The sequence below is a fragment of the Hyperoodon ampullatus genome, assembly GCF_949752795.1.
Source record: "Hyperoodon ampullatus genome assembly, chromosome: 12".
In the NCBI taxonomy this organism is placed as follows: domain Eukaryota; kingdom Metazoa; phylum Chordata; class Mammalia; order Artiodactyla; family Ziphiidae; genus Hyperoodon; species Hyperoodon ampullatus.
In genome coordinates this window covers 79,636,861-79,648,366 of record NC_136925.1, presented here as the reverse complement: position 1 = coordinate 79,648,366, position 11,506 = coordinate 79,636,861, and the positions used below count along the sequence as shown (strand labels likewise).

The 11,506-nt window shown below is 45.1% G+C and overlaps 1 protein-coding gene across 3 annotated transcripts in view; it reads right to left on the bottom strand.

Moving 5' to 3' along the window:
- Window positions 1–446: 446 nt before the first annotated feature.
- ARID1B (AT-rich interaction domain 1B) overlaps window positions 447–11,506 on the bottom strand; it is a 409,620-nt gene continuing 398,560 nt past the window's right edge. For all 3 annotated transcript variants that reach the window (XM_079716084.1, XM_079716085.1, XM_079716086.1), the window contains 4 exons: window positions 8,740–8,836; window positions 6,547–7,330; window positions 4,566–4,696; window positions 447–2,288 (listed from right to left, as the gene is read on the bottom strand). In XM_079716084.1, coding sequence (XP_079572210.1) covers window positions 564–2,288; window positions 4,566–4,696; window positions 6,547–7,330; window positions 8,740–8,836 — 2,737 coding nt within the window. In that variant the 3' untranslated portion in view covers window positions 447–563. The remainder of the gene's footprint in view (window positions 2,289–4,565; window positions 4,697–6,546; window positions 7,331–8,739; window positions 8,837–11,506) is intronic.

The window sequence follows — 11,506 nt, the reverse complement described above, 5'->3', positions numbered from 1 at the left end:
TGACTGACACACCTCCGTGAGCCCCTATACCTACATCTCTAGAAGTTTCTATTGCACAGAGCTTTGGGCGATGGGATACAGTTTTTATTTTTTCATTATTTGAAGAATAACACAGCTAGGAAATTGATAATTTTTCACCTTTTTGCCTCAGTGTGGTGATATTTTCCCATCTTAGCATCTTTTACCGTAACTTTTTTCTTTAAAGTCAATTCGCTTCCCAAAAAATGCAGTAAGACATGGAAAAAGCACATTAAAAAGAAAACCGGTGAAAAACAAAAAGTGACCTTTGAATGCACTAGACAGCAACTTTGGTTAAAAAAAAACAACAACAAAATAAAAAAAAAAACCCCAAAAGGATGTACTTATACACACAGATGGCAAATATTAATTTCATAACTGTTCGAATTAATTATCTCTTTAATTCCCAATTGGTAAATAGTGGCTGGGGCAGAGGGGCAAAGGTTTTCTTTCCATCTTCCTACACTGGAGAAACAAGAACAGAAAACAGCCAGTTATACGGGAGCCTCTAGTCTTCACTCACACATGCTGCCTTCTCACTGATGTCATAACTGCCCAATCTGAAACAGTACATCACAGATGACAGACGCAACCAGAGAGTTCAGGACGGCTGATATCGAGATATCCAGCAATCGACCCTCGTGCAGAAGGAACTCTGAGCGGTTCTCGTCCACTCTGGCCATGGCCAGCAGAGCCTTGGCCGCCCTGCACATCATGTCCACGCTAGGGGGCTCTAGAGGCGGGGGCTGCATGTGCATGAGGTTATGCTGGCTCTGCTGATACTGGGCCATCGTGACCCCATCCTCTAGGAAGCTTATCAAGTTCCCGATGCTTCCTTTCTGCACAGCTATTGCCCTTGCAGCCAGCGCGTCCCCTTGGGCAAGGTTCGATAAAAGCGCCATGGACATTTCTCGACAGACTGGGTTTTTGCGATCCCCAACGTACCTAACTAACGTGGCATAGAATTTCTCCTGACGACTAAATGGAGGCGTAGCCAAGATCAGGTCCACATTGTTGTCCTGGATGCTGAGTTTACAGAGCGTCTCCAGCACAAGTCTCTGAGGCGACAGGACAGAGTTGGGTCCCACAGTGGGAAAGGGGTCTTGTGCCTCTGCCGACGGGCACACCATCCAGTGCAGCAAGCCATCCAATATTGGCAAGCAGATGCTTTCTGTGTAAGCAGACAAGTCTAGCTGCCCAGAAATGTTGGCCAAGGTGACCAACGTGTTGTCCCTCAAGACCTCGAGGCAGTCCCACCACCACTCCTCTTTGCTGCAGGCCACCCCTTTGTCCTCGTCTTCCTCCTTCTCGTAGGTCTGCGGCGCTCGTTTTCTCTCGGGATGCTCGTGGTGAAGAAGAATCAGCTTCCCCAGGATCAGCACCAAGCCCGGATGTTTGGACATTTCAGCATCATTCCCAGGCACAAAAGACAAGCTCCGGACGATATTCGACACGCAGATGCAGCGCTTAGCCAGTGAGTCCTGCCAGTGCGCGACGGTGCACAGCGGAGCCTCGTCCCGGCTCCTCGGCTCGTCCTCCAGCAGCTTGATATTGCGGTGACTTTTGGCTTGATGGATCCCAAAGGGAAACTTACTGCTCTCGGTCTGGGTGCCAGGGTGTGCGTCTTCAGGAAGAGCCCCCGGCCGAGCAGACAGGACATCATCGATGGTTGCAATGATGCTTTTCTCTTGCTGCTCTTCAGAATCCCCTTTGCCTTCTTGCTCTTTCTTTCTACCTGTGGAGCTTAAAGGGGGAGGTGGACGCCTGCGAGGAGGAATTTCCATCTTACTCTCAAAGTGAGTCTGGATGTGCTCAGTGGTGTCCCCACCACCGAGCTGCCAGTGCAGAAGTCCACTGCTGAACTCCTGAACACGACCCAGCTTGTCAGACCGGTCGACGACAAACAGGTTGTTCTTTTTGACTATCTTTATTGGCAGCTTGTCGAACTTACTGGCTTGCCTGGGCTTCTCCTTTGGAACCGCGGTGGCATCGGGGGAGGCCAAAGCCGTGCTGCTCCTGTCCTCAATCTCCGCCTTCCCACCATCTTCCTCCTCCTCTTCCTCCTCGTCCTCCTCCTCATCAATACATTCGGCATCTTCTTCCTCTTTCCCAGAATCGTCGGCCAAGGACTGGCTGTCATCTCTCTTTACCACATTGTGATCAAGTGCTTTTTGGCTGGGGTCTCCCACTTCATATTCCATAAGAATCCCAAAAATGTCAATCAGGCATTTCCTAAAGTACTCTACTAAAAGTTCGAGAAATCCGGACAACTAGAGAGACGAGAAAGAGAAGAGGTACCATGTCATAACCTCAGGTGTGACTGAGTGGGTGAAAATGCTGATAGCTGGCAATGCATTTGCTATGATTATTTCATGTTTTAATTCCTTTTTGGCTAGGCCAGGAAAGAGAAACCATATGTCAGCTAGAACTATCTTCCTGAATTTTTCATTATTGATCAAACCAACATTTACCATCTTTCTTATTTGCTGTTTACTTTCTTACAGTATCAACATGAAAACTTACTTGTTATTTTCACATTTCTGATATTATCAGTGAGGGAGAACTCTGCTGTTCTTTACCTTTGTTTCTGATTTAGACACAATGCAATCATGACTAGAAGAGTGGGAACGTGGATTTTCTAGACTCATTTACCCAAACTGAGTCTGTCCTCTTATTTATCTGAAACTTTGCTTGCCTGGATTTTTATGGTTATTATTCTTAGGATTTTATGGTTATTTTTGTCTCAGGTGCCATAGGCTATTCTAATTTACATTCTCCATATATTTGGGGGAGAAGATAATTTCAGCAATGTAGTAGCTCATAAACACAAATCAATTTAGTCCCTGATAAATGAATGAGAATGTTTCACAGAATGCACTTTTATATTTCAGCTATTCACAACTCCAGGTGAAAGACAAAAGCCACTATGAGAACCATCTCTGTTTCCTTTAAGCAAATGTTTATATCAAGAAAACCAACATACTCCATGGTTAGCAACTGGCCTGATCCCCTCCCTCAACCCCATGCCGCTGCATTTAGGGATGATAAAGGGTAAGTAAGTGAACAAGGATTTCTTAAGGACAGATGTTATGGAAATCAACCATAATTTCATATCCTGCTGTAAGTTTCCTGAAAGTGGGTTTGAAACAATTATTAAGAAGTAAGAGGAAACCCAAGGACCAACCAGATAGTACTTGCCTTTAGGGGATGAAGGCACAATTTTTCAGGTGGAGGTTTGGATGTCACTCCCCCTCCCACCCCGCTCCCGACTTAAAGCTTAGTTTCTTCCCAGGGCAAGGGAAGAGGGAAAATTGCGGACACAATTCTGGTTATGAAAAAGTGTGCTCAAGAGCAGTTAGTTCACCTAGCATAAGGACGAAAATTTATTCCTCTAGCAAAGGTAGTATATATTCTTGTAATACTTATTTTCTGTTAAAATGTATTTCATGCAGTGTTTATGACCTTATTAATATACTTGCTATCAACTGAAGAGTTGCCTTTCAGGGCTCTAATGAGGACTTAAATGAGAGAAGAAAGAGGAAGTGGAAGATTCTGGTCCTAGTTCAGTAGAAGCAATGCAATTAGATGTTTTGGCTTTTTTTGGCGAAAGCAGAGTTGTTCATACACAGAACGGAAAGTACCCTTTTCTGATTTTCGTTTCTAGATGTTTCTTTACAAGTCTGTCGTCCAGCCGACTCTTGGGCCTTTTTCCTAACCCTCTGCTCCCTTGCTCTCTTCTAGCTATTACGCTGGAAGCTACTTGAAGACTAGAACAGAACAAAGGAGGGTTTTTTTTTTTAAGTAGCAGGCTTGTAAATGACTGCTTCAAAATAGCCTTGAGGGAGGCAGAGACAGAGGGAATAGACCAAGAAACAAGTTTGGCCATGACCTCATTACTATTGCAGCAGAACGATGGGTACAAGGGGGTTTCTTAAACTGTTTTCTCGACTTCTCCGTCATATTGGTTTGGCCAAAAAGTTCGTTCGGGTTTCCATAACAGACAAAACCCGAACGAACTTTCTGGCCAATCCAATACTATACATTTCCTATAATATAAAAATTCTTTTTAAATTTCACATTTCTTTTTAATAAAAGAAAGATGTTAGGTCCCCCTGGAAAATAGGGTAATGTCTCACTGCTATCTACTGCATGGTAATGTCTCATCCAACACTGACTACAGCCATAACTTTATGTTACATTTGGATTAATTCCCATTGGCCTGCTAATATTCATTCTAAACAACAATTTAATTTTACCACTATTGTCTATTCCATATACATACACACATGTGCATACAAGGTCACTATTTTCTTATGAGAAATATAGGTATGTGTGTAGTTATACTAAAGACTGAAATAAATTATTATTCCAGACAAAATTCTCAGACAACTATACATTGATTGATATTGGTTTATAACAGCTGCAATGATAAAAAAAAATGTTAGCTGGTGAGTGCTAATTACCTTAGGCATTAGCTTAATAAGCATTATGCACTACTTCACTTTCTTATTCTAATTTGGTCCTCAGTTGGATTGGTGCTGCCTTACCTGGGAGAGATTGAAAGTAGCGACAGTGCTGTCATCATATAGAAGAATATTAATAGTGTCCAAAGCCCAAGTACTTTCAGCCAGAAGACCTGACTTAAGGGACATCATCACACGCCAGGCCTCAGGAGTAACTAAAAACGGGGGAAAAAACATGGATATGATTAATACTAACTCTACGCATGAAAGAATAGAAAATAACAAGAGAATAAGAAAAAGAAGCAGAGTGTTAAGTTAAATACTGATTTTAAACAAATGTTCTGAGGGACAGTTAAACATGGTCATTTCAGATTCTTAGGTGGAGGTGACAGCTGCACTAAGAAACTGTGGTTGAAGAGCTTTTTGCTTTGCAGGTTAAACAGAGGTGGGAGTGGGTAAGCATGAATGAGCCTTTCTGTATGTCTTCTTTTGCTCCGTTCACAAATGTCTCAAAGTGGCATCTTCCGAAGGCTGGTGAATACGCAGGATATAAGCAGAATTTAATTCCCAAACAGCACCTTCTCAGATACACAGTCTTCATTCTCCCGTGCTGTCTTCTGTCTGAGCTCCTGCCCACACAACATGCTGCTGACAAGTATTAGCACTTTGACGGTTCAGGTTTTTCAGGAGGTTGGCTTGAGCCAGAGCGATAAGAGGAAAGATCTGTAAGATCTGTCAAAAGATGGGGCTGGGAGGAGAGGCCCATCATGTGTCTGAAATTTCAAGTGAAGCCATCTCAGGAACCGGCGGCAGCACGTGGTTCCAGCAGTCGGAACTCCCCACAGCAGCAGCCAGGCCAGACGCCAACAGCAAGCTCCTGTGTGGGGCCGTGGGTTTCCACCTTTATTTTAATTTCATCTAGTTTTCAAATTTTCTAAGATAGGCACATAATACTTTTGCAGTAGAAAAGGCAAGCTTTCATTTTAAAATAAGGAACATAAGTTTCCCTAGGTTGGTATAACATGGACTAAGAAATTTTTTTAAAATTTAAATAAATAAATATATATTTATTTATTTAAACATCTATACACACACATAAACACACAAATACATGCGTATATTTTTACATATATATTTCCATACGTAACACGGTGCTCAGGGTCTATCTCTCTCTCGCCTCCAGTACCCTCTCTATGTAGAACTCCTTACTCCCCACCCCCCATATACATCCTTATGTCCAGTGATTGAAAACATCCTTAATGGCTTTAATTTTCTAATCACTGCAAATGAGTTCAAGCCAAGTGATTCTGAGATTTTTGGAAAAAAATTTTTATACAACTGAACTCTATTATTTCCTTTGCTGTGTTAAAAAGTACTTCAAAAATAATGCAGAAAAACTCCGGGTACTCCCAGATACTCCGAATCTCTTCTTAGCATTCAGAACGCTCCGAATAGGATGAATAAGTGACATCAGCGTTCAACGGAAAGAGATCCTCGGCCGCTATCAGCAGTGCTGCACGGATTACAACAATTCTGTGTATCGTGTCATATGAAGTTCCGTACTGCACATCATGTATCTACCTACATAGCACAGTCAGTTTTCTGTTTAGCTCCTGGGGAAACTCACTGTCTGTATGTTGTTGCCAAAATTAGAGTGACCTGCCGTCAAATCTTCTCAGGCCGCCCTAGCGTTTCATCAGCCTGGCAGCTGTTCTATTAGGCACACATGGCAGAGATGAAGTGTTTGGTTAAGATCAAATCTTTAAGCCCAAAACACAGTCCACAGTCACCGAGGAATCCCTGGCCTCTCACCTGGAGCTCTACCCTCTCTCACAAATAACACTCACACGTAAAAATGCCATTTTAACCCTCGCTCTCCTCTGGCACTACTGCTTAATTCACATGAGCGGCTTCCAACTGTTGCTCCTGCACAGAAACACGTCCTGATAGTCTGTAGTCACAGGATGGCATCCCTTTGAGATTAAGCAACTACATCCAACGTAAAGTTAAAATTCTAGACCACGACAGGAATTCATTTCAGGAGCAGAGGCTTGGGAGCGCTTACCAATATCTTTTGAGGTAATCTTCCGCCTTTGCTTCAAGACGGGCTGTGACGCTTCCACAGAGCCAGGAGGAAAGGTAATCTCCCTTCTGACTGGGGGCGGCTGAGGGGCCGGCCCCGTGACCTGGGCCGTGGGGACGGTGGGCATGACCTTTTGTATCTTCATGGAGGGCAGGAACGGGGACTTGCTGGGAGACATGCGGCTCTCCAGGGAGCGCTGGAAGGAGGCGGGGCTGGGCGCCCTGGAGATGTGGTTTGGCAGCGACGGTGGCGTCTGGTAGGATGACTGAGGCGGGCGCGTGATGGGCTGCATGGAGGCTGAAGAGGACATGTAAGGCTGACGCTGGCTGACGTGAGAAGGCCACTGGCTCTCGTGGTTTATCCTTTGATCAGGTACCATCATGTCATCCGTGCGGTTCATGCCTGGGTAAGGAGGTGTCTGTGCAGGGCCGCCGGGGCCTTGCCTGCTCTGGTAGGGATAAGGCATATCATTGCGTGTCGCCCACATACTCTGCTGAGGCCCTTCGCTGGAGGACGACTGCATTGGGCCGCCCATCATCTGAGGGGGGATCCCGTGTGCCTGTATCTGCCCCGGGCCTTGAATCCTCTCTCTGGTGTAGGGGTACGGGTACTGTCCCTGGATGGGCCTCCTGTCGGGTCCGGAGTAGGAACTTCCGTACTGGTTATACATCTCTTGCTGCTGGTTGCTGTACTGCATGTTGTACATGTCTCCCTCGTGGCGTTTGGTTGGAGGCCCATACATGCCATCCATATGGCGCTTGTAATTCTGAAAATTCACACAAAGACAAATCATACTGATGTGCTTTTACAGGTATAATCACACACTTAAATTATGCAAAACAGTTATTACCTGGTGGAATGTTCATTTCAAAATGAATATGGGAAGCTCCCACAACATCTACGGACTAACAATTTACGCACTGTATTCAGTATTACATAAACCATGTCACGTACTCTGAAGGAGCTTCTGCGGTTTGTTTTCATGTGCTTCAAATTTTCTGCGGGGAAAAAAAAAAAGGCTTCTCGCCTGGTATTTTCCGGGGCTGCAATTTGGGGAGAGTATGGTTTTGGTGACCACCACAGAGGCACTGCCGAACAGGGGCTTGGGGATGCACCAGGGTGACTTCCGTAGGTAGAGAGAGACCTCATCGGGAGGGACTGAGCACCTTGAGGGCCAGCCCGAAGGGGTCCTGGGTTCAACAGACTCCTTGGGCCTAACTTTACAGAAAAACTTCCACACAGAACCTGGCTCTTCAGACTGGACCTGTGGCCCCTGACACCTGACAGTCCATGGCCCCGTCCCGACTTCCAGCTTGTCTGGGTCACAGTCTCCATGAAAGCCTGTGAGGACAGGGCTGGTGCAGCCCTGTCCTAACTCTCCTCCCCAGGGACGCCGGGGGTTCCAGCACCTGATCAGGGTGGGAAGCTCCTGATGAGAGGGAAGGAGGGAGGTGCTCCTATGTTAATTAGCGTTCTTTCACTTTACTTGAAAACTGTTTAAGATCAGTTGGTTTGGTAATACAATTCACTGTAGAAACATGCTCCAATAAAATTAAATGTTTAAAATCCCTTCTATTTTACAAGAGGTCTTAGACCTGAAAAGTTGTTTAGAAACAGCAAATTCCTGTGTCTGAAAAGCCACAGCATGTTGTGCAATCCTCTGCATTGGCCGTGATAACTGCAAGGTTACCTCACATACTTCACCATCTCTGAGCTGCAGCGCTGTGTAAACAGCATGAACCTAACACCTATCCTATAAAGTGAAAATATGCGGTCATTAATATCTTACTCTTAAAAACAAATTAACTTTCACTATTAGTATGTAATATTAAGTTGTTTTCCCTACATATCCTTTTTAAAACATATCGACAAATTTTTGTGCTAAAATGTCATTTGACACAATAGTACACAGAACACACATATGTCTAAACCATACTTGAACTTGGGCTTATTATTTACAAGGATGAATGTCCTTAACTTCCTACGACATGTTATATTTTCAAGAGCTATTTCTAATTTGCTGATTTCAAAATCCTAGGAATATTTTTTAGCATAAACAAACATAACCTGATTGTTATATGTCATTTTTGTTATACTTCCTAAAACTGTCCAGAAGTAGTATGAGTTTGAATTTTAAACAGAAAGCACAGAGATGCATGCCGCTCACCAACTCACCGTCTGCTGTGGATACAGGCCCGGCTGGTGTCCTCCATATGCTGGCTGTCCTGAGGGAGGGCCTTGGCCTGGGTACTGCTGCCCGTAAGGTTCATGCCTAGAATGAGGCATTCAAAGAAAACTTCACTTACCATGGACCTCAGGCCAAGAGAGGAAGGAAGAGTCCACTTCTGGAAACCCCACTGCATCCTCCTGACAGGCGCTGTGAGCTGCAGCAGCAGTTCAGCTCCCAGCAGAAGGGGTGGCAGCACCCACTCTGGGGACGCTGCCAATCCCTGGCCGGTGGGTGGGAGGAGCCTCGCTGGATGGCCGACACCCTCCTCCTCTGAAGAGAGGCCCCGCCCATCCACTGAGGGACGGGGAGGGCATGGCACACGCTGATGTGAGGTATTAACGAGGGCAAGAAATAACAGGAGGGGCTTCCCTGGTGACGCAGTGGTTGAGAATCTGCCTGCCAATGCAGGGGACACGGGTTTGAGCCCTGGTCTGGGAAGATCCCACATGCCGCGTAGCAACTGGGCCCGTGAGCCACAGCTGCTGAGCCTGCGCGTCTGGAGCCTGTGCTCCGCAACAAGAGAGGCCGCGATAGTGAGAGGCCCGCGCACCGCGATGAAGAGTGGCCCCTGCTTGCCGGAACTACAGAAAGCCCTCGCACAGAAGCGAAGACTCAACACAGCCAAAAATAAATAAATAAATTAAAAATCTAAAAAAAAAAAAAGAAAGAAAGAAATAACAGGAGAACCAAAGAATCAAAGCAGTATTTCTAGGAGTACCAGAACATTGGCATATAATGGTGGAAAATGTTTATATGTCTTACTTTCTCATCATGAATATAAAATGTGCAAGTTTTTAAAGGGATACTTCAAAATCAATCCAAATGATACTAAGTATAGACAAAACTACTCAAAATTTCAAAACTACTCAAAATTTCAAAGTCCTATGACCCTAAAAGGCTACAAAAAAGAATAACAGGGATGATTTACGTACTTCTATTAAATCTTAAAATGGGAATGAACAATACATTTATTTCATATTGAGAAATTATAAATACCATAAAAATAGCATGTTAAAAAGAGCAATGAATTGAAAACTTAAAAACTAAGCTGGTGTAGTTAGTATATTGAATCTTGTAAGAAAGAGAATACCTGGACTGAATATACTCCTAAACTGGTCAAGGAGTGAGAATAAGAAGGAAAATAAATGAATTTTTAGAATATCACATGTAAAACAGATACATAGGAAGTTTTTACTAATGACTTGGATATCTAGAAGGTAGCTTACAGTTAGGAGGAAAAAAATATAATTGACGTGGATAAAATTTCAGCTGAGGGCTTCCCTGGTGGCACAGTGGTTGAGAGTCCGCCTGCCGATGCAGGGGACACGGGTTCGTGCCCTGGTCCGGAAAGATCCCATAGGCCGCGGAGCGGCTAGGCCCGTGAGCCATGGCCACTGAGCCTGCGCGTCCGGAGCCTGTGCTCCGCAACGGGAGAGGCCACAACAGTGAGAGGCCCGTGTACCACAAAAAAAAAAAAAAAAAAAAAAATTCAGCTGAACAAGTAACACTTTTCAGAAGAGAAAACTTAATGAGGTAAATCCTAATGTGGTAGAGCCAAAATGACTATTAAACCTAGGCCATGCACTATTCCAGAAAGCATTCTAGAAGAAACAGAAAAGCATATATACATATATATATATATATATATATATATATTTTTTTTTTTTTTTCTGTACGCGGGCCTCTCACTGTTGTGGTCTTTCCCATTGCGGAGCACAGGCTTCGGACGTGCTCCGCACGCGCAGGCTCAGCGGCCGTGGCTCACGGGCCCAGCCGCTCCGCGGCCTGTGGGATCTTCCCGGATTGGGTCACGAACCCATGTTCCCTGTATCGGCAGGCGGACTCTAACCACTGCGCCACCAGGGAAGCCCTAGAAAAGCATATTTGCTTGGGTTCCTTTAAGAATATGTGTCCCAGGATGACTATTCTCCACTTTAATTTCATCAGTCTACCCCTCACCCCTACCCTCACCAAAAGCTTTTCCTGGACCCTTAAAAACAAACCAAACCTTAGTTAAACCCTGATCCAGTACACTAGACATCACACAATGGTAACTGACTGAGGCAGATTTCACAAATAAACCTTCACTAGGAGGTCAGAATAAGAAGTCGGGATTCCTGAGTCACTATTAGAAAGTACCACATGGTTTTGAGCATGTGAGGCTGTGTAACTCAAGAACCAGGCTCATAGAGAATGCTAGGAAGAAACCTTATTTGGGGCTTCCCTGGTGGCACAGTGGTTGAGAGTCTGTCTGCCGATGCAGGGGACACAGGTTCGTGCCCCGGTCCGGGAGGATCCCACATGCCACGGAGCGGCTGGGCCCGTGAGCCATGGCCGCTGAGCCTGCGCGTCCGGAGCCTGTGCTCCGCAACGGCAGAGGCCACGGCAGTGAGAGGTCCGCGTACCGCAAAAAAAAAAAAAAAAAAAGAAACCTTATTTGGTAAAACAGTGATTTTTCAAACCTTTTTTCCTCTGTGTTAAACCAGGGGACACCTCACTACCTAACCTACAGCATGTGTACTGAGGAAAGGGGACCAGTGTGGACGGAGGCCTCGCCACATGGGATCCCAAGGCAACGATGGAAACCACTGCCTGACCTGAGAGCTGCCTGTGCGGCGACAGTTAGAAAAGGAGACTTCTAGTGCACCTCCACTGGTTTTCTTTAAAAATGTTAAATTGAAGGCTTTGTTTCTGAGCCCTTCTCCGTTAGCG